The 24,662-nt window shown below is 36.2% G+C and overlaps 1 protein-coding gene across 1 annotated transcript in view; it reads right to left on the minus strand.

The window, feature by feature from the left end:
• The window catches only part of LOC116780155 (cAMP-specific 3',5'-cyclic phosphodiesterase 4D), a 394,135-nt gene extending 369,690 nt beyond the window's left edge, over positions 1–24,445 (minus strand). The window contains exon 1 of the mRNA XM_032674704.1: positions 24,054–24,445. Within this exon, the coding sequence (XP_032530595.1) occupies positions 24,054–24,436 (383 nt within the window). The 5' untranslated portion in view covers positions 24,437–24,445. The remainder of the gene's footprint in view (positions 1–24,053) is intronic.
• Positions 24,446–24,662: the final 217 nt, after the last annotated feature.

The following is a 24,662-nucleotide window of genomic DNA, read 5'->3' on the forward strand; positions in this document are numbered from 1 at the left end:
AACAATATACCAAAAAAAGTTCTTCAATATAGCATTAAGCAACTTCTTCTCTTAGGAAATGATTAAGTATAACATGCTAGTTATAACATGCTAGGTAGTACTAGCAGTAGTTAAAGACATTTTATGCATATAAAAAACTATTTTGCTTTACAATGCAATCAAAAACTATTCTTGGATATCTGTTTGTTCTTTCTGATCTTATAACATGCAACCTCTTTCTGAGAGGTTGCTAAAAGTTATAACTCTTCAACCTACAAAGCTGGCACGTGATTTTCTCTTCAATCCTCATACCAGAATACAGTATCACAGTTACAATGCCACGTTTCCAAACCAGCCCCAGCAGTTAGTTCTCAAAACCAAAACCAAATAAATTACACTGGTACTTGTGATTTAGGCACATCAATAGAGACTAAACAGTTACCCACACAGTTAAAACTATATAAACTACAAAATTAATTTTACAAACAAAGCTTCATAAGTAAATATATATGCATGTGTGAACAAGGTGGTTAGGGAGTGTAAAGGAGGCTTGGAAGAGATTTGTTCACACCATATCAAGTTCTCAGAACCTGAAGAAACAACAAGATCTTACAAAATCAATTAATTTTTTATATGGGTATTTATTAGTCATGTCTTACATAATCAACATTTTTTACAAATATATATTTAAAAAAAAAAAACCAACCAAAAACAAAAGCCACAAACAAACAAAAAAACCAAACAATAAAAATCCCAGCAATCTAATGAATTTGGAAGCATAAAATATATATGTTTGCTGTAGATTTACAATAAGGGCTAAACAAAATGAATTGAAGAAAAAAGAAGTAGGAGGAGACAATCAACAGCCAAATGGCTGAATGATTGCATTATATATAATAATTTCAAAAAATCTAACAACTGAGGAACTGAACTTTTTCATAAACTATAGATGTCAACTCTTCAGCAGAATAATATTTATTATGGATACTCACAAAAGATTTATTTCTAATTTGCTGCAGTGTGGGAACCTGGTATAATTAGGTCTAGACAAAATTCTTTCCTAGAAAAAAGTACTGGTACAAAGTACAGAAAAAAATTACACAAAACTCAGATGCTCTGAATGTTACTCCACTGCAGATTAAGCTGATCAACTCTTGGAACTCGGTCTCCATGCTCCTCAAACGATATATTTTTAGCTTTTCCTTTGAATCAGCTCTATCATTTGCATGCTAAATTAAGTGAGAAAGATGAGTCAGTTGAAATTATTCCCACCAAAACCTGCACAGATTCCCAATTAATTTACAGGTGAATTAAATACAGAAATCATTTTATTCTATATCATCTGGAGTAAAAGAGGCAGCTGGAAGGTAGATTTATTAAACATGCCTTGAAATGAAAACAAAAGTTCAAGAGAGCCCTTGGGTGTAGTTAAACAGGTATCCCTCTCTGAAAACTTAAATTTAAAAGAAAAAGTTTTCTAACATGGATGTAGGATTAAACTTTAACAACTAGATGTTTCTAAATAACAGTATACCCTCTTTTGACAATTCTGGAAACTTGAGAGTTTAGAGGTTTTTTTGGAATATTTTCCATAAATTACAATTTGGATATGAAGAATGGTTTCATTAATAAAAGTTTAAATATATCCTTCAAAGAAAACTTTTTCAATTAGCATTATCAAAAAGAGACCTTCAACTAGAAAAAAAAAATGGGTCTTAGGTTAAAAGATTAAATATTATGCCACCAGATACCTCATTATGTTGAGTCTGATTATGTTAATGTCCTACAGAAACAGTGTGTTTTTCTTCATTAAGACTTTGTAAGTAATTGACCAATTAAAGGAAGAAATTGTAAAGACAAAGAAAGTCAAAACAACACTATTTATTGATTATAAATTCTGGCAAGGCAGCTGTGTAGGGGAGAAAAATTACATTCGCAGCTTCACTAAGCAAGCTAGTGTGAACTTTGCATCCAAAGAACACACACGGATTAAAATATTTATAGATGTCCTAACTTCACTTAAAACATTCATTTTGGGAACATACTGCTTCAGACAGCAAAGTCAATCAAATGCAAGATACCAATCTGTAGCTAAGTAGGTTCTCTTAGTTCCACTGTCTATTAAACTTATTTTTTAAACCTAGAGAAGAGTAGTTTGTGGTGTTAATAAGGTAAGTGGTCAGGATTACAGACATACTTGTACCATTGGCTTACGTTAGAATTTATTAGTATTTATCTCTATATCTTAGAAAACACAATTTTAATAGTGGTACACTGGTTGCTAAATTTGCATATACTCTGAACCAACATGGATATCTGTGGCAGATGTTGCAGATAGTTCAGAGGTGAGATCACAGATCTGATTTTTGCAAGTCAGGTTTAGTTTAGTTTGAATAGTTATATTGAACTGAGATACTTATCCCAACAGAAACATTCCTGCACTGTAAAAATAGTAGAGTACAGCAGTTGTATTAAGAAATGTTGATTAAGAACCTAAATCTTAAAATCTCAGGTGCTTCTTGAAGAAATACTTAATTACTATCAAATCCCTGGATAGAGGAGTATAAAATTTTTTATGGTGCAAGTATTCTAGGAAAATGTTGGACTGCGTTCTCTTCTATTGAGAACTGGCTTTACCACGTGTTTTCTCTAGTTGTAACTTCAGGAATGGATCAAAAGTTGTATTAAATATAATAGTTTGCTGGTTAAATATTCCATTCTAAGCATTTACACTGGAGGCAACTATTACTTTCTAAAGTAGTAGTATTCTGCTGTCATAGCTGTTACACTTCATGACCCAATTTAAAAGTATATTCTCTGTTCTCTACTATTGCCTTTCAGGAGAATTGTTTAACCTAATGCTTTTTGCTGGCCTGAAAGGAAATCACACAAAGCACTTCACAGTCTGACATTACTTCTCGGAATGACCTGCAAAATGAGGCTTGTTACTCAAAACATCTTTAAACACAGACACTCAAGGCAGAAAATTATAAGAACAATTTATTGGCAGGAGAAGACAGAGATGCTGTCTCGCTGCTCAGTTTTCTATAGTATGATACTGAGTTTGGATCTGCTTCTGTTTATTTGACTACAATTTATATTTATGTCAATGATTAGTATTTGATCCATTTTAGATATGGAATAGGGATATTTCTTTTTTTCATGATAAAACACCTTTTTTTGAAAAGTTCCTGCTATTCTTTCATTCACTTTTTTTGTTTTGTATATGACATTAAATAGCAGTTTCCTTGAGGAAACTGCTGTTTACACACACAATTACACAAGTATAGTTTTTATGACAAATAATAACTGTAAGAAATATTTTTAGAGTATTTGGCATAAGAGTTATTCAGCCTGCATATGCAAAATATTACTATGCCCAATGTTCCCATTGTTGTCAAGGGAGTCCTGCAAAGCTGAATAGATGTAAAAAGAAACAATTCAGTTGGGTGCCTAAAGCAGACAAGATTTCTCTTTAAAAATCTGCCATCTGCCTCGCACTACTATGGCCATAATTTTCACCAGCTGTCTGATGGTGAAGTTTAAATTAAGAAAATATGTGAATGCAAAAATAGTATTTTTGAGTTTCTGTATTTGCATACAGAAACACATAACTTCAAAAAAGATTTCTATTACAAAATGAGCTTTAATATAAGGATGAGATACCTTGCCTATATAAACATGGATCATCAATCTTTAAACTACTAAAATGTTAATACCGAAGGCAGGCGTTCCTATTGCCCACATATGACAGTGTTCACAGACTGGAAGCTACTGCTGTGGCAAAATGATCACTATAATGAAAAAAGGCAATAAGCAACAGAAAGTGGAATATACAAAACTAACGTAAGAGCATTTTTCTCTGTCTTTATTCCTGGCAGATGAAGCTCATAAACTTTTTAGTAATGTGAAAACATATCTAAAATTTGGCAGTATCTGCAAGTAATCATTTCCATGTAAAGCATTCCAAACTTGTTTTTCAGTGAGCTGGAAGAATACTTACTGTCAATAAAAAATGAAATGTCGTAATGAACAACATTCTCTAGGGAAACACATTATCTTGAGTGCTTAAGGAAATATCAGTCATACAACAGGTTGCTTTCTACAGAGGTGCACATATGAGTTTATAGCAAAAAATATTAGAATCCTGTGTTCTATAGACTTCTACAATTACAAATACATTGTATCATCACTCTTCCACAGACATTTAATATTAAATTTTACAAATTTCCTATTACCTACGTGTTGTACCAGACAAAGTAACATTTTGTTGAAAACTATAAAAGGCCGGGGGGGGGGGGGAGCGGGGCGGGAAAGTGTATCTCATTTCACAGTTCAGTATTTTACAGTTTTATGTTATATCCTACTATGGATGTCTAGATCTAGGTATAAGTCAGAGAGCTTTCATTAGCCTTTCAATTTGAAGGTGGTAAGTACTTAGGGTAAACCACCTCGTTACAAAAGTAACCTCTGCCATAGCTGTCCTCCTTTGTAGTTAGAAACCTAGAAAGTTCTTCATAGGAGATTTGTAGAATTTGTTTTGTTTTAAAATGTGGTAGGTAAATTGATTTTTCAAAAAGCAAAGCAATGAAAGGTGTTCTTCTAAGTAAGGTACTTCCTCTCTAGTCTTCAGACAGCATACCCTCTCCCTGTATAGAACACCTCCCAGTATGCATTACAGTATAATTTGGCAACACTACCAGTAACACAGCATAAGTAGTGGATTTCAGTGAAAACACATAACTATAACTAGTTCTGCATAATTTTGTAGAAAATATGTCCTGTCACTAAAAAAAAAAAAAAAAAAAGGAGTACACATGATACACATTTGGACATCATAAAATACTTAGATTTTGGAAAATGGCAACTCTCTCTTAGAACTGTTCATCATCTCAGAAATTTTATCCTTCAACTAAGGTAATTTCAGATTACCCAGCTACAGGTTGGGGGGAGGGGGGTAAGTTTGTCAATTCCACATTAAGTAGCAAGGAAGTGAACAGTGATCAGAACTTGCTATCAAAAAACAAGGTATAACGGAGAAAACAAAACACATTCATATTTGGCAAAACTGGCCATTCACATGCATTTTTAAAGGAATTCTGTGTTTCTAGTGAAAGTGGGGAAAAAACACTGAGGAAATGTTTCTTCAGAAATTATCAACATCATAATCAAATGGGACTGGGACTTACAGTTTCCTTTCTTATATGCAGAGCCATATATAATTGAATAATAGGTAGCTTGACAGTACCTGTGATTCGTAACCATTCTCTGAGTAGATCTCTTTCATGGTCTGTAAGGTGAATTTTGGAACATAAAAATGATCCATGTCCCATTTTTCTCATTACTTGTAGGAATTCACAGTGCAGGTTTAGAAAGTAATATTTCTCTCTTTCTTGCTCACCATTTCGTATGCCAAATAATCAAAGCAGAGAACAGAGAAAATCCCAATATTTCTGCAGTTTACAAGAAATTACTTTTACAGCTGTTATTTATACAGTTACTGCAAGACTAAATTACATATATGGAATTTAAAATTGATCCCTAAAGAAAAAATTGTTTTTGCTAGATTTCTCATCTAGTGAAAGTGTAGAACTTGTATGTCTGCTAAACCTAGTTGTCTAAAAAGTGGCTACTGATTTACTTTATTTCAGTTTCTTCCAGCTATTTTTTCTCATCTGTATATTTAATCTCCATTTTAATTGAGGTGTCAACATCATAATTATTATACATTTCTTAGTCTCAAGATATTTTGTGTTTTATCTATTGAGTATTACTGAATCTCTATTTTTCATTAAAGTTTATACATAGAGACAGTAGAATGTCCCTGCTTCACAGAGACACAGACAATGAAAGCAGTGCAATTAGTCTTAATACTAACATGGAATAGCTGTTTGTATAGACATTTAACTTACTTTTACAACCTCTCTCTTACTGGTCTTTTTATCTGCTTTCAAAAAATCACCAGAATCAGACATGCACATGAGTGTTCAGATAACACATATATACACATATGAATATTGTATATTCCCAGAAATATAATAAGACCAGATGAATAAGATATATGAAAAAAACTTCCTGCCAAGCCTATCTACCTGAATGTTATATATTACAAGACTCACTATATTGAAAATGTTCTTAAAGATAGATAATTGCCAAACAGCCCAAATTTCTGACACCCTTTTTATCATTTGAATGAATGCAAAAGGGAAGCAGTTTTTATGTGCTGAACAAAGCCTGTATGAACAGTACTATGCCTTTAGGTATACAAAACCATAATGTCTATTATTCACCCATTGCATAAAACTGTATTAACTAATATGTAGGGTTTATATTGTCACTTTGCCAAAATAGTAACTTGTTTTCATCCCCAACCTGGTAGAAAATTTGGAGTATCTTATTCTTCAGTTGCAATCTTTCCTCGGTTATCATCTCACTGAGAAATTATTCTGTCTTTATTCTAAAAGAAACTTTAAATTTCTATGCAAAACTAAAGTCATATTTTGTGCATTCTTCCATTTTAGCTGACAATCCATGTGCAAGTAATTTTTTGAATCTTCAAAATGGGAGTTTGGTGAGGGTTTTATGAATAATTGAAGTACTTTACATGCTATAGCCTCTGCAGAGTGTGCTAGAAAATCTAGGTTTGCAACCCCACTTCACGGTAAATGAGTTACTTGCAGTTCTTTCCCCAGTCAAGTGTGGGGAAATATATTTATTATATCACTGAAAGCAGAGAATATCACTGACTGCAAAGAAAATCAAAGAAAGCACAGATAAAAAATGGTTTATAACAGTTGCACAAATACCTAATACTTCTCAAGGTATCCCTGTGATAAACCAAGTTTGTGCAATTCCTCTGATTATCAGGACATTAATTAATAGCAAAGAAGGCCTGAAAGAGATGGTTTTGAAGAAATAAGAACAGAACATGCCACAATATGATAAAAACATAACAGCGAGTTGAGGGATTGAAAATTATAAATTCTGTATTTGGTTTATTGTCATTGTATGGTTTTGTGTATGTTATACCTTTTTCCCTGTGTATTTGATTCTTGTGTTCTGATTGGTTTAATTTTGCAGCAGTATTATGCATATTTATGGTTTTTTCCTTATATGGTTATGATTTGCATGCTCCACCTTAAGTCCTCCCCTTGTTCTGGCACCTTCCCTGTCTTGGGGATTTAAGGCTGGAGCCATTTTGTGTTCGAGGCTTTTCAATTCTTTCTCCCAACCTGTTCAGTTGTGCCCTGTCTGGGGCAGCCCCTACAATAAAATCGCTTTACCAATTCCATCTAAGGAGTTGTGGGAGTGCTCACTTAGTTGCATACACCAGTGTAGGAGTCTCATTCTCAAACGGTCGAGCACAATCATCACCCACATGTTGATGAAAGAACAGACCATCCTTACAAAAGAAACATGGGGTTTCACTGGAGTACAGCATATGCTATGAAAATATCTGGAGATATGTTTTTCTGTTGCTGACAGGCACAATCCAGACATGCCGGGAGGGCTTTTTTTCATATTTCCCATACAAATGGATAACAGTTAAAGTACCATTTCAAATTTATCTAAAATTATCCTATAATGTTCCAACTGAAATATTTTATAAAATACAAATATTTAGAAAAATATATAGAAAATAAAAGACAACAACGACTAGAGTAACATATATATGACTTTGAGCCTACAGAGTTCCCAAAATAAATTCATATCATGCACAAGTCCTCTGCATATGGTTGAGATAAGATGGTGCAAAGATGCTTCAGCCTGAAGAAGAGGAGACTAAGGTGGCACCTCAGAGCACTCTACAGCTTTCTCACAAAGGGAAGTGGAGGGGCAGGCACTGATCTCATCTCTGTGGTGATCAGTGACAGGACCCAAGGGAATGGCCTGAAGTTTTGTGAGGAGAGGTTTAAGTTGGATATTAAAAAAAGGTTCTTCACCCACAGGGTGGTTGGGGACTGGAATAGGTTCCTCTGGGAAGTAGTCACAGTACCAAGCCTGCCATAGTTCAACAAGTGTTTGGACAATGTTCTCAAGCAAATGGTGTGATTCTTGGGGCTGTCCTGTGCAGGCCAGGAGCTGGACTTAATGATCCTTTTGGGTCCCTTCTAATTCAGAACATTCTATGATTCTGTGAACTAAAGAAAAGTTAGTGTAGCTGCTTAAGGGTATGAATACAACCAGTAACTGATACTTGTTCAGGGGTGTTCTATGCAAGGTAATAGGTGCACACTGAAAAGAAAAACCCATTTTGGATGCAACTTTTCCTATTCATCTGCAAAGATAGCATTAACATACAGAGTCTTATTAAATTATATCTACTTTATTCATGTAGAATGCTGCTGCAAAGAAAATTACCTAATCAATTTCTTCAAGATCTCTGTCTCCTTTGGTGCATTCGCCTGCTGTCTTTTTCCCCTTTCTATAGCATCAAATAGGAGCTACTCCTTTCATTTTCAAGATTGGTCATTACTTATTCCCTCCTTATCTACTTCTTATTTCCTCTGTGATGACTCCCACTTCAAAATCAGCTCAGGATACCAACTCTCAATTAACATGTGTCAAATTTTCAAATAAGCTGAAAATGTTCTTTTCTTTCAGCTAGGGGGAAATCCTCATAGAGCAATTTCAAAACTAACCCCTTACTCTCCACTGGAGTGGCTGCTTTCCTGTGATATCTGCAAAAATATTGATAATATTCTACATGAACATGACTTAAAGTTATTAAGCCTGACCAGTCAAAGAATTCAACAGGGGATCGAGTACTGTAGATTTAATTGCAAACCACACATTCTGCCATACATTAAACCTATTCAGATGACAGGTAATAAAATAATCCTTCAGTATCAAAAGTAAGGACTGACATCCCCTGATGAAAAAAACCAGAAACAGCAAAAATATTATAGTATTTTGAAACAAAAGCCACCCAAAATTAGCATCTGCACAACTCGGAGAACACACAAATTTCTCTGGTGTTAAGTTTTAATATTTTCCCAAAGATCCATTAGGTTCCTCCTAAGAAATGAAAAAAAAAAAAAAAGGTGATTTTATCTGACTCTACCACATTCTTCCCACTCAGATACCCTTCTGTTTATATGAAGAGAGAGAAGTGCTGACAGATCATACAGAAATTAATATAACTCAGAAGCAGTTACAAAATCAGTGGAAGTAGAAATTGAAGTTCCTGTAATTTAAAAGATATACAGTGCTTATGGAATGACTTGGAAAAATGTTTCCCTTCTGAGAACGAACGTAATCAGAAGGTGATGCTTTTTCAGTATCAACAGTTATTGGAATTTTAGAACTACACTGTTTTATGTAAATACTAAAACACTGATTTCCTGTACTGATCCAATATTCCACGACACTCTAGCAGAGATGTTTGTCTCCACAGTTTGAAGTGACAAGAAACTTCATCTATGAAAGGAAACCTTTTTGGGATGCCTTGAAATTCTGATCTAGGCTAAGTTGCCCATAAGTACTTTTCCTTGCATCTGCAATCTTCTTACATATAGCTAAATTCTATGATCTTCGGCTTATTACAGGATAATTTGATCTTTGGAATGACTCATCATTCTGTTTGAGGCTTCAATGCCACCAAAACCAAGGCAATGATAGCATGATAACAGAAATGACATACTGAAAGGACATAAATAACCACTTTGTGCTACTGAGTCAGTTTTGAAAGTAATATACATTTTCTGGCTTCTAAAATTTAATATTGTGCCTTTATAAAAGAATTACTTAAATTACTTTGAATAGCCAGCTACATTCTATTCACATAAAATGAAATGTATTCAATATCCACAAGGTGCCGTGCATTTCAGAAATCAGGAAATTTTCCTAAGAAAATGGAGAAAAGTTTGTGCTAGTTTCAAAATCTAATAATGTGAAAGATATAAATTATATTTTTACATATTTTAACGTCCATCTATGTAACATATTTATAAATCAAAATCCCAAATGAAATTATTTTCACCAGCAATGTGTTTATTATACTAGTTGTTCTATATAGCAAATAAGTTATATAATAAGATTATATTAATATAATTAAATCTTTGTTTATGTAGGATAAATATATTTTATCAAACATAGTCTATCCTGATTCCTTTGGCTGGAACTCTGGGAGTAAAAGATAGAGCTTATCACTTTTGGAAGAAGGGGCAGGCAACTCTAAAGGACTACAATGATATTGTGAGGTAATGCAGGGGAAAAATTAGAAGGGTCAAATCCCAGCTAGCACTTAATCTGGCTGCTGGTGTAAAAGACCAAAAAAAAATTGTTTCTATAAATGCATCAGCAACAAGAGAAAGGCCAAGGAGAATATTCATCCTTTAGTGGATGCAGGGGGAAACAAAATGACAAAGGATGAGAAAAAGGCTGAGGCACTTAATGCCTTCTTTGCCTCAGTCTTTACTAGTAACACCAGTTGTTCTTGGGTTCTTCCAGCCCTCTGACTAGGAAGACAAGGATGGGGAGCAGAATGAAGCCCCCATAATCCAAGAAGGAATGTTCAGCCATCGACTAGACCACTTAAATACACACATGTCTATGGGGCCAGATGGAATCCACCCAGGGGTACCAAGGGAGCTGGCAAAGGGGCTCACCAAGCCACTCTACATCATTTACCAGCCATCCCGGTCAACCAGGTAGGTCCCAGTTGACTGAAGGCTGGCAAATGTGATGTCCCTCTAAAGGACAGGTGAGAAGGAGGTTCCAGAGAACTACAGGCCTGGCAGACTGATCTTGGTGCAGGAAAGGTCACGGACCAGATCATCTTGAGTGCCATCATATGGTATGCCCAGGACTACCAAGAGGACTGGGACGAGCCAGCATGAGTTTAGGAAAGGCAGGTCACGTTCAACCAACCTGATCTCCTTTTATGACAAGGTGACCCACTTAGTGAGTGAGGGAGAGGCTGTGGATGTCATCAGCCTTGCCTTTAGTAAAGCCTTTAACACCATTTGCCACACCATTTTCCTAGAGAAACCAGTTGTTTATAGCTTGGACAGGTGCACTGTTCACTGGGTTAAAAACTGTCTGGATGGCTTGGCCCAGAGAGTGGTGGTGAATGGAGTTACATCTATCTGGCAGCTGGTCACCAGTGGTGTTCCCAGGGGCTCAGTATCAGGGCCAGTCCAGTTTAATGTCTTTATTGATGATCTGGACAAGAGGGTCAAGTCTGCTTGCAGTCAACTTGCAGGTGACACCAAGCTGGGCAGGAGTGTTGACCTGCTGGAGGGCAGCAAGGCTCTGCAGAGGGATCTGGATGGACTGGATTGATGGGCTGACGCCAGTTGTATGAGGTACAACAAGGCCAAGTGTGTCCAGTTCTGGGCCCCTCACTACAAGAGAGACATTGAGGCGCTGGAGTGAGTCCAGAGAAGGGTAATGGAACTGGAGAAGGGTCTGAGCACAAGTCCTATAAGGAGTTGGATTAAAGGATCTTACGGGCTTTTTCCAACATAAAAAATTCTATAATAAAAACACAACACTATAAATTCTCTGGTTTTGATCCAGTTCCTTTAAAATATACCAAAATAACTTAATCAGTGTACTGGATTTTATTAATGTGGATTTTAGAAATTACTGAGAAAGCAGTTATTTTACCTACAGTTTTCAGAAATTTTTTTTTTAATTTAAAACAGCATTATAAATATGAAGTTATTTTCTTAAATTACATAACATAAAATTAAACTTAGAGAGAATCAAATTTAATAATATATAAATTACCAAAAAGAGATGCTAAGTATGTGATGATATGATCACAAGTGAAATTAAACATTTTGAAAGTAACATATTCTTTTCTCTCTACTAACATCCTTAATATTAATATGATCTGTGTCATAAACAAAATAGCTATGTAAGTCTTAGAAGAAAGCAATGTCTTAGAAGCAAGGAAAATGGTATATGTTTAATACATAATTGGTTAAACATCATTATTACCTAGAATAATAGATAAGAAAGTGGAATTCAACACTTAGAAACTATTCAACATCCATCAGCTGTGTTTGTTTAAGTTCTGCTCAAGAGATGCACTTTTACTTGTATATCGTGGTAAGAACTTTGAAAACCGAACAGCAACAGTGCCTTAGGCTGTGTTTAAACATCCTTTCTTCATGCTGAGGAATACATAATCACATATATATTTTATATTCTTATGGCATTTTCACATGTGTGGTAAGAGTGGATATAGCTGGGCATAACCTTCCTTACAGCCAAGAGATATAAATGTGGGGATCAGACACTGAGGAATTTACACCTGTTCTACTGAACTCTTTGCACTTAGGAAACCAACACAAAGCACAGGATGTCTTGGCATCTTCATTTCTTTTTCTGCTGAATATGCAACTGCAGAAGGGTGCTCTACCCTAGAGGTTGCCATTCACTTTAAGCTTGTTTTTGGCAAGTGAGCAATTCCACATGGTTTTAAATAATCACTATGTTCATAATACATTCAACTCTTGGGAACCTGAGGAAGTTCATATTGAGATTCATTATCAATTTTCAGTAATTATTTTAATTTAAAGTGGTGGAAATGTTTTCCAACTAAAAGATTGTAACAATCTTTTTTATGAACTACAAGTTAGGGTGCAAATGAAGAATCAAGAATGTGGAAAACTTAAAAATTCACACTTCAGTACATTTGAACTGTATCAAGAATGGCGGGAAATGAGTACTAGAATTTGATATTCTGCATATCACATTGCTAATGACCATAATCCCTGCTGTCACAAAGCAGGATCTTGAAAAAGCATTCTCTTTCTTAACTGAATAAAACTATACAGCTAAAAAATGTTAGGACCATTTGAATTGTATATTTCATAACTCTCTTGATTCTTTCTTTTGATAAGAAGTGCAAACAAGTCAGAAAGTTGAATTTGCAATGTTAGGGTTCGTATTAAGCCAGAAGTCTTTTTAGTTCTAACAGAAGAGGCGTTTTCCTAATACACAAGCTTGTAAAGACAGCAACGCCCTGGGAACTCTTGGTCTTATCACCTCCCTGTTGAAAAGTCTAAAAAGGCAAATTTTATTAAACATAGCTCTTGGAAGAGGAGGAAGACATGGAAGCAGAAACATTTCCCTTTCACTATCTGGTACATGGTAATAATGCATAACCTTAAACCAAATGTATCTAAATGTATCTAAAGCAAGAATTTCAGTGGTTAAGTTCTGTGATGTGTAATCAACACGTACTTATGTGAATTTCTCAGCTAATATCCAACTTATGCACCAATAAAAATATTTAATATCATGTGGTTTGAAGACAGAAAACATTTGCGTGTGTTTTAGTCTTCGCATTTCTCTAGGTTTCTGTACCAGTTTAATTTCCTTGTTCTTTAAGTTTTGTTACTGCCTGCTCAAACCAATTTTTTTTCTCTGACCTGTGTTTCAAATTACACTGCAAGTTTCCTTACCCTTACTAAGTGCAGCTATAAAATTAATAAAAGAGGGGTTCTTTAAATAGAGGTAGAATCAAATACTGTAAATTGCATTTTGGGCATCAAGGTTTTCTAAAACAATATAAAAAATATTTACCGTATTTGATAATGTTATTTTTTTCTGGGTCCATTCATTAATTTTTCAACCACATTTATGGTCATTAAAAGTTAATGGATCTAAAAAAATTTAATGTACACTCTGGACAAGGGTATAGAAAACTTTTAGAGTAGAAAGTTTGCTGATGTAATTTTGCTTCTGAGTGTGATCCAGGTAAGGATTAGTCAGTTGTTTCCATTCATGAGATTATGCTTTACTGCTTCATTGTTTAATATACATAAGAACTTCACAACGAATAAGTTAATTATTTGCTGCATATTTCACCCTAGGAAAAGAGACACTTTATGTTACTTCCTTACTTTGTTTTCTTTTCGTATGCATTTCTCGCTAAAAATAAAAAAACAACCCTGCATTTTATTTTTATACTACCCCACACTTTACACTATACTGACACTTCTACCACTGTGGTATCAATGTTTGCCTGTTATTTCAATGGGACTATCAAGTCACAAGCTTTTCATCTAGCTGTTTATAGAACACTACCTGTTGCATCAAAAATTTTAACAATCTAACAGGTTTTCCTACAGACTCAATACTACATGTTACATTATAAAAATAAAGCTGTTTTAATTATAGTCATTTTTCATGTTTCATGAGCTCAAAGAAGTGCTTGATGTCTGTGTATCATTACAGGATTTGCAGCAACATACAAGTGGGGGAAACTACAAGATTAGGCAGCAGTTCTATTGAAAAGCATTTCAGGTTACTGTGCACTGGAAGCCAATTATGATAGACCATTGCCATGCTGTTGGGAAAAAAAGATCAATCATCAAACTAGGATAACTATACAGAGACATACTGTTCAGAACACTTAAGCTATGCCTCTGTTCTATCCACTTCTGGCATTTCCTTAGCTGAAGGTTTTGAATAGTTTTGGGCATGTTATGTGATGAAAGGTATGGATCAGAAATGGAAAGAGTGTAGAAGAGAGAAACAACCAGATTAAGACTCTAAAAATATGATATAAAAAGAAAAAAAAATAAGTAAAAGATCTGCCACAGCTGTAGCTGATTCTGCTATGGGTTCTATTCTAGCTGCAAAATCTCTCCCAGCTTTATGATTCTAAGCCAATAAATAGAAGATATTTTCACCATCCAGTTTTAAAATCCATATACATAAAAGGTCTGCTATGCCTTTAACATAAAGTAACTTTGAGATATTGCAGAATATTTCTAAAGAAAAAATTAACTGTGAATATGAAATCCTCCTTAATTTAAGGAAATCTGGTAGTCTTCAGAAGACCAACATGGGAAACCAGCTTCTTTGTATTTTCCTGAAGATGTAGAATTTCTGACAGTATGAGCTGGGAGGAAAACTACTTTGCTTAGAACAAACTCCTGCCATACACCTAAACTGCTGTGTTGGCTATACTAGAAAAATTTACATTTTCCAGCTGAACACCTTTCCTGTTACTGTTTGTAACTACTAGTTACAGTCAATAAGCATGACTGTAAATTTAATTAGTTCCTAAGGAAAGTCAACAAATCACTGTGGAGATAGATTGATGGAAGCCAGAGCAGTGGCCAAAATGTGGTGAGACAATTTTAGTGAAGATTTAGTGGTGGGCTCTGTTTCCTCAAACCAATTTCTATCTCTCTCCTCCATTTTCTTTTTTTCTTAGTGTTCTCAAAGTGTTGCTATTGGTAAAAACTATCAATTTCTTTTGCATTTTTGTAAATCACACCAAAAGAAAACAGAAATACAGGCAAATACGTGAGTAATTTAGGCTTTATGCTATACAGTATTCCTTGCTAACTGATAAGAAAAGATAGATCTTTAGGTGAGATTTCTGTAATGTCCCAGAGGCACTCTTCTCCTCACATATTGAAAACCCTATACTATGTAGGTATATCAAAATACCTATCTTAAGTGTAGACAGTTTTTATTCTCACAGCCAAGCACAGATTATGCCTAAGAATTCTTAAAACATTGGTACATAGAGAAATGGATTTGCTGATAATCTAAGGTTTATAAGTGGACTGAGGGAAATTAAATGAACATAAGTTCCTGTAGCACATATATACATCCAGCAGTCCTTTATATCATTATCCCATCATTAGATGGGACATTACTAATATTTTATTTAATGGTATCACATGTGTTTGAGAGAGAGAGAGAGAGAAAGAGAGCACCTACAACTGCATCTGCAAAAAACATCACAGCCTTAAATTTATGATATTTTTTATTTGATATTATAAAAGCGAGTAGAAGTGTTAAAGAGAATGTTTACCCTCCTTCCATATACTGCCACATTTTCTCACTAGTAGCATCTCTTTTAACTTCTACAAAAAGTCACTTCACTGTTTCTTGAGAATCCAACTCTTCCCTTGAAATAATTGGTGCTATGTCATTTCCTAAGTGGAGAGAAAAAATAAGTAAAAAAATAGAGGAAATTTAGAGTGTTACTTAAAATTATGAGTTTAAAGCTAATAATTCAAAAGAAAGATGAATATGAAATTACCTTTACAAAACAGGAAAGGTTATTTGAATAGCATCTGCTCTGACTCCCATGACTTTTTATGATCATCTGCTGTAAACAAGTGAACATGACCACATGTCAAAACATAAGTGTGATAAACTGTAGTGATAGCTGAGTGATGACCATCCAATGATTTCTCAGTTTCAGAATCTGACAGGAAATTTTCATCCCTCTGTTAGAACATATCCTAGAAGAGTATACACATATACACAGAGAGAGAGAGAGACTATAATATACCTTTGCCTCATGAACTCGCAGATCCTGCAAGCACAGCTTTGCAGCACATTATATTCTTCTGAAACTCTGCTCTCAGTATTTAATATCAACTTATATTATTAATTGAACCTCCTTAACTTTATTCAACAGTTGGACTGATTTCTCTACGGGTGAATGTGTTTTGGTTGTCATTATATATGTGTGTTCAAATACACATCCAAATATCTCTTTACTCACAGATTTTTTAATGTGGTGGTTTTGATTAACCCCCCTCATATATGACCAAGCACTAATTTTACACATTTACTTTCCTGTGGGAATGATGCTCTAAGACTTTTGTCTAGGAGGAATAACTAAACTAAGCTAAACTCTCATTCCATATATTTTGAATTTCCTAAGGATTTTCAAGTCCGCGAAGATGGTAGATTTTTGTGCTTTTTTTCCCCTCTATAGCTTTCTTTTGCTGTTTGAGATGAGCTTATGAGCAGTTTTTCTGCATTGTACAGTCCAGAAGCAATGGACCTATTTTTCAGGGAAGCCAAATTTGGAAATATGTTTTGGAAGAGGTTATAATGGCAATGGCAAAAAGAAAGAAAATAATTGGGTTTCAAGATCCAGTTTGCAAACTCCTATATTCATGGCATTGTATTGTGTAAAAACTGAAACCTTAGAATAGTAGAAATAACAGAAAGTTAGGCTCAGCTGTCAGAGGCATAGATTCAAGTATTGGACCAGGGACTTTTGAATGAGGTTTTTTTTCGAGGTGTTTTAATTTCTTGAATTAGAGGGATGGATGGATGGCCCTGGAGGAAACTGTTCCCACCATGCTTATTTTTCCTGTCTGGAGCTGTATGGCCTTAGATCAACTTGGCCAAGGTAGGACGAGCAAGAGTGGGAACATCTCTGAGAGATACTAAAATCCTCAACAAATTATTTGATAGGAAATCAGAGAAATTTCATTTTCTCATTTTTATTCCCCCTGATTATCCTCACAGCTGAACTCTCTCCCCAAAATTTGAAAGAGACTACAGGTCCCTCACAAGGAGAAAGAGAGCGAGGGGATAGTCTACGCAAATTAAATAAGGAACATTGTGTAGGTAATAAATAGCACTGGAAAATAACACTTCCACCACTAGACTTTAAAGTACACCTGTGGAATTGCTACTCCACACTTGTGAGCTTGCACCCAGAGAACTATGCTACCTCCCTGATCAGGGAGAGGATACAAAGAAGATGCAACCCATCTCTTGGAAGTGCACAAAGGAAGTACTTCACAAAATGAAGCAAATTACACAAGTCAGAACATAGCAAATTCTGATTAGATATTAGAAAAATGTTTTACCATGAAGTGGTCAAACCCTGCAACAGTTTGTCCAGAGAGACTGCAAAACCTCTGTTCCTGTGCATGTTCAAGGCTGAACGGAACACATCCCTGAGCAATCTGTTCTTAACAGATCTGCTTTGAGCAAAGTTCAGACCAGGTGACCTCCAGAGGCCCCTTCCAACATAAATCATTCTATGATTCCATGATTCTATAGTGCTATATGTCTTTATTTTCTGTTTAGCCCTTTCATATTTATTTGCATGTACTGAGTTAACTGAGCATGTGGACTTGTCTTATTTATTATCAGTCTGTAGCTATTTTTCTTTACTGTACTTGAAGATACCCAGAAACTATGGTGCAAATACTGTAGCGTAACACTGTAATACAGACCTATTTAAAATAACTGGAAGCATCCAGGCACTTATGCATAATAGCAGCCACAGTTTTAAGCTAAAGGGTTAGTTTGACATCTTCAAAGCAGGACACACTAAGTCATTTGGAAGACACAGGAGACAGGAGAGAAACAACCAAAAAGAATCTGGGGAATGAAGACCAGTGGGGCAAGTCCTAGCTACCAACAACTGACAGATACTGGTCCCCTACTGTAACCCTTGCTAGACATAATTAAGGCCTTAAAATGTCAAGGAAGAGATGCAAGTAACAGGATTGCTGCATTCCAAATAAATAACAGCAGAATTTAAAATCTTACCTATACATTTTCATTCCTGTTCACAAATGTTATTATCACCTTTAAGTATGCAGTCCAAACAAGCGTTACTAAATGTAGTTTCTCTAGACTATTGGAAGAATTTTAGATTTGATCGTGACATGGTGATGATCCACTCCATTATCAAAAAAGTACTCTTCTTCTAAGAAATAAACTGTATTCTTGTTCATGAGAATAAACTTTGTAGCAACACTCATCTTTTCTAGATCTGTCAAATACCTCATACTGACTAAACTGGCAGAGGAACATTGACATTCTTCATGTTGGCAAGTACCAACCTACCGGGATGATTCAAATCATCCTATCTAATCACATGGAGTGGTGTTTGTCTAACACATTTTCTTCATTAAATTCTTGCCTTCCAGTACCAAAAAATTCAATCTTGGAACTTGTCCACCAAGGCAAACTATTTAGTGGTCAGAGTATTGCCTTGCTTTCCTATATGTTCCCAGCTTCCTATCACATTTATAGGTTTAACACATCAACATAATCTCAAAGGTTTTCCTGCTAGCTCCAAAGTCTTCTCTAAGCGAAGTGTACCATGTAGTTAAATTATTTAATTCCATTTAAGATTAATTTTTAAGGAACTTACTGTTTTACACAGAATTTACATATAAATTACTCCTCAGCTGCACACCTGGTGTCTCCACTGTTTAGAGCATCAGATGAGAGCCACTAAGCTGACACGAAGAGCCTGTGTGCTCAACAGACAACTCTACTAATACTCAAATAATATTGCTATATTAAAATCTCTTTTAAAAATAGGAATACATTAAACAGTTATGCTAATAATTTTAAGGTAGAACTTCATATGGCTATGCCAAAGAAAAAGTGTTTAAATCCTGATTGTTCTCTGTTTGATTATGAAGAGACTGTCCTGCTAAGTTACCAGATCTATACTCACTAAATTAAGAAATTTGAACCATTCATTCTCAGCAATATTCATATTAAAATATATGTGATTATGTGAATTTTAGAAGCATGAAAATAATGTTATTCCTATTTTTCAGGTCACACAACTGTAACAATCAAAAAATGTAAGTCTCTCACAACACAAAAAGAATATCCTTACAGTCACTTATTTAAAACATTTTACAACATATGTTTCTTATTTAATTTATCTTTATGGACAATTCACAAAGAACATTAATTGAATAATGTTTACTAACTTTAAAATTAATTTGTATCTGAGGGAGAGAGAGCATATGCCAATTATCTTAACATCTTGGGTGCCAGTACTACTCAGTAGTAAACAAAAAAATAATACACTGCCAAGTAAACAAAAAATTCTAAGTTAGACACTGCTACTAAATTCTGAGAGCATTATCTATGGGCCTGTAATTTGGAAAACATTCTTCTTCCATTCCCTTAATTTGTGTGGAATTAGCTAGGACATAATGGACAAAGAACAGCTTTCCAAACCAAGCAGGAAGAAGAAACGGGGTTTAGGATGGAAAGATGTATGCATTTTATTAGAGAACAAAACAGACATTTGCCAAGATTTGCAAAGATTCCATTATTTTTTCAGGGGCTCTATATATCGAAACAAATCCTGAGGATTTATCTATATAAATGATTACTGTGGCATACAAATGTTCCAGACTTGAAAAAGTCAAGACACTAACACACAAAACTCATTTCTGCTCCTAGTAGAGAATAAAAGCCTCTGGACAATTGAAACATTATGCTGCATTCAATTTTGAATATTATTTTGGTTTATTAATGATTACTGAATGGTATAAAGGTAAGATTGACACTTCAATAAAAATAATCACACAAATCTCCATTTGTAAGCAATGCAGTAATGAATGCTACCTGGTTAGACATAGTCCCATAGAAGAAATGGAAAGAGAGCAAGTAGATTTTTTTTGACAGCAACTAATTTTAATGGTCACTTATCAAAGTAGGTTTTTAAACAGACAGCAATAGGGAACAAGAACAAGGATTCCTGGATTGTAAAAGACCAATTTTTCTTCACTGTTCTGCAGTGGTTTGTGTGTAAGTATAGATGAAAAGTTGGTTTTGTGAAGAAGCCTAGATCAATACATTACTTGAGATAAAATTTATGGAAGACCTATTGTAAAATAATAATGGTCTGGGAAACCTGATAAAAAGAAGTCAACATTCTAAGAGATAAGGATTTATTTTAAGGATACAACATCCTGGGAAATTCCTCAGCTATTGGTATTAGGACTGGTGCTGTTTGTTCTCTGTTTTTCCAGTCTGAAATTTCAGTAGTGAAAAATAGAACACAGAAAGACGATATGGCAGGATGATTTAATTGACATATGACTAATGGCCTTTAAAAATGCTGGGATTTTTTTAAACAACTAAACTGTGTATATAGACCATGCAATAATGCTAATAATGTGCAAAGCACATAGAGGTGCCTGAAATTTTTGCAGATAACCAGAACAGGTTCAGTTATTACACTGAATGTTTTGCACTATTGAATGGAAAATTATTTGAGTTGTATTTCCTAATTCCACTACTACTATTAATTATTACATAGTACCTTTTATTCTATGATCTTTAACATGAACCTGTAATTACTCCATTTCTGGTTTTATTTTACACATTAGAAAACATTGTCAGAGAGAGATTAACTGACTTGGACAAGACCACACAGTAAACAACTGGCAAAAAAAGCCGATCACAGATAGTGCCAGCTATTTTCTTGACTCCTCTGGCTTTTGTATAGCTCTTATGTCTATGAATTCAAAGCACTTACCTTCTCATTTGAAAATACAGGAATAATCTTGACTTTTAAGAAGAATACATTGGTCAATGATTCTGATACAGTCTTCTATATAATGAAAGAACACTGTATTCCTTGAAGAAAATATAGTACTGTACTAAATAAGTTGTGTACAAAGTTACTGATGATCACAAAGAGAAAGCATTAGAAAGATTATAAATAATACTTAATATCACAAACTACAAGCACATTGTGTTTTTCAAGTAGCTCTGTTTAGAATCTTTGTTAATTGATTTTGCCTTTTAAATGTTAAGTCTCTTCAGTTTGAATAATAAAGTTGTACTAGTCAGTTCTAAATTAAAGTTCAACATGTGTAATTTCTTCTCGTTTCTTTTGAAAAATATAAGTCATGTAGTTTTAAGTTCTCTACCAAACTTAAAATAGAAAATATTTGAAAGCTGTATATTTGGCTTCTTGAGTGTTCTATTATAGTTTTCATTGATGTTTTCAGAATTATTAGAGTGAAACAAAAAAAATTCTGCAGAAACAACATCATAGATATAATTTTTGCGCATTTGAGACATTAATGTTTAATACTATCCCTAACACCGGATGTGTTTTCCATACTTCTATACACAGTTTTACCCAGTTCTATACAGTTCTATACACAATATTCAGAGCAATTTGAGGTCTTCTGAAAGACAAACTTGTCACCTACACCATGATAAATCCATGGGAATCCATTCAGAAATGGTTTTTTGGAAAGAGGTTAAATAAGAGAGAAATATGAAGAAATCTTAATATGAAAAGGGGAACTGAAATACTTAAAAGGACAGAGGCCTTTCACAAAAATATTGGGGTTTTTTGCCAAAGTCATCACTTTTACAAGAATACTAAGAAAATATTTTGCTTTTCTTTTTATACGAAAATCCCAAACAAACCAGCAGTTGACTAAAAAGTTGAAATTAAAGTTCTGGAAAGACCAGCCTTTCCTGATATTTCTTGGACGTATTTGTAAAGCAATTTGTTACAGTGTGCTTTGTGTTTCCACGTTATAGCTGTTTGTTTCATTTCATCATGAGATTTTATTCTAAGAAACTCATGGAATGGTGAATTATGTTGGGCTATTTTACTCTGCTTTGTTTTACTGCTTCTAAAAAGGAGGCACATCTGAGACATATTTACCAATCCCATAGAAATAAAATAAAATCCACTGACCTCTCTTAATTTTACAGCAACATGTCTTGTCAAAATATTTTTGCACTTACAAAAAGAATAGAAGTTTAAAAAACCAAACTATGTTCATACTGAATTTTTATTTCTTACTTAGATAGGCACCATATGAATTGTAATTTAAAATTTAAAATGGCCCTAAAATATTAACAAAAAACCCAGTATGTGTACTCTGCCTTCCCACCTGGAGTTAGCATCTCGTCAATAACTAAATCACTTATGGAATAATGTTGTATATAATCAAACAAACCATTATAATTTATAAAAATTAAATCCTTTGCATTTAAAAAACAGAAATGCATTCAGTCTTAAAGGTCAAAAGCCCTAGAGACCTAGAGGGATTTTCATATAAAGGAAAGAGGAATGTATTGAATAAAAGCTTTAAATTGAACATTTGTTTATTTTTGAAGCATATGATTTCTGTTTTCAAATCTTACATGGTGAAAAATTTAAAATCATTAACTTCAGACAAGCATGAGTTCACACAAGTGATACAAAGGTGTATCAACAGAATGGTTGCGTGAAAACCAAAGATATTAAAACACGTATTTTAAAGACTACTGATTTGAAAATACAGTTCTAATTTACAATTGCCAAACCTCTCTTTATTTCCTAATTATATCTGAAGTGGGAATGAAGTCAACATTAGGTAGAGATAGATTTAACAGTGCCAGAGAATATTCAAGCATGTCGTGTTCAGATTTATGGCCAAGGCTCCATAATAAAGAATGCAGTGTGTACCACAGAAACACACAAAGCAATCTTCATTTAGAAAGGATTCTATTATTTATTCATCAAGCATATCACACTATAAAAATCTAAATATCTAGAAAATCAAAAATCTACAGAGTAACTCAGTATTAAGTGTTGCCCCTCTGCCCACCATTCTCTCCAGAAATCCTTTATTCACACTGATTGCTTAAAATTCAAGTGCAAGCGTGTGGCTTTCCACTAAAGGGAATTGGTTACAGCTACTAAAATGAAGACTGAATAATAAATTGATCATTCAGATACGACATCCTACTGATTTTGACAGAGAATTTTATTTTAAAACAGATGCCTGTGATAGCCATCAAGGGCAAAATAGTCATTGGTGAGCTACACCCTGAAAAATAAATCCACAGCTCATTTAGCGGGGAACAATAGACTAGTAGATGACGGACTCCTCCCTCTGGCTAAGAAACCATTAGCCTATTTTCTCAACTAAACCCATTCAAACTACCAGGACCCTAACCCTGGATTTGCCACACTGTCTCCCAGCTCCCTGAGCTCTCATTATTTTAACTTTGTGCGAACATCACACTGATAGGCGTCCTTCCCACTCGGTACCAGCACTGAGGGTTCCCGGGGAGCTCGGGCAGCTCCAGCGAGGACGGGCAGGCGGGGAGGCAGCGGAGCGAAGCTGGGCGGCAGTGGGAAGCGGGACCGCGCTCCCCGGCCCGCTCACGGCTCCATGCTGGCCAAGACGCCGTCCCGCTCCCACCCACGTGTTTTGTGACCGCTTTTCCACGCACAGACAGGCGTGTATGGGACGACACGGCGCCGCCCGTGCCCCGGTCACGCCCGCTCCAGGCGAGCCCTGCCCGGGGGGTGCCCGCAGCGTCCCAGCCCGGGCTTCCCGGCACGGCTGCCCATCCCGACCCCACCTCCCTTTCGGAACCTCCGCAACTGCGAGGTCCCCCTTCCTTCTCCTTCCCGCCGCCCGGTCGGACGGGCGATCCCGCTGTGCCCACACCTCGGCGGCCGCCGCCTCCCGCCTCCCCGTGGCCCGGAGCGGCCCCTCCGCCGCGCCCCCACACCCGCGGCCGGAGCGCTGGGCCAAGCCCGCTCCTACCGTCTGAGTCCCTGGAAGGAGGAGGGCCAGGACATCCGCGATTTCTTCAAGCCGGGCCGGTGGCCGGTCTCCATGGCGTAGGAGGCGCGGTCCATGGCTTGGCAGTAGAGGTATCGCTCCGTATCGGAGTAGCCGCGGTGCCTGACGCGAGCCCCCGCCAGGCAGCGGCCCCGCGATGCGGTCGGCGGCGGCGGCTGCCCGGGGTGCTGCTGCTGGTGCTGGAGGAACTGGTGCTGCCGCAGCTGCGGCGGGTAGTGCTGGTCGTGCCGCCACAGATGCTTGGGGGCTTTGAGACTCCCTCTGCCCCCGCCGCCGTCGCTGCTGCCGTCGCTGCCGCTGCCGCTGGGCATCGCGGACAAGCCGCTGCCGTGCTCTGCCTCCATGCTGCCGGCTGCCGCGCTGGGCGGGCAGGGGCGGCGGCCACCGCCTTCCCTGAGGGAAGCTCCGGGGAAACTGTGCTGAAAAGTTGGACAGCTCCTGCCGCGCCACCCCTCGCCCGGGTGTGGGAGCGGCTGGGGCCGCCGCGCCGCTGGGTCTTGACGGCCGCTGGGGAGGGGAGGCGGGGAGAATGGGCAGAGGGGTGGAGGAGGAGGAGGAAGAGGAGGGGGA

This window comes from Chiroxiphia lanceolata, chromosome Z, assembly GCF_009829145.1.
Source record: "Chiroxiphia lanceolata isolate bChiLan1 chromosome Z, bChiLan1.pri, whole genome shotgun sequence".
NCBI classification, from domain to species: Eukaryota; Metazoa; Chordata; class Aves; order Passeriformes; family Pipridae; genus Chiroxiphia; species Chiroxiphia lanceolata.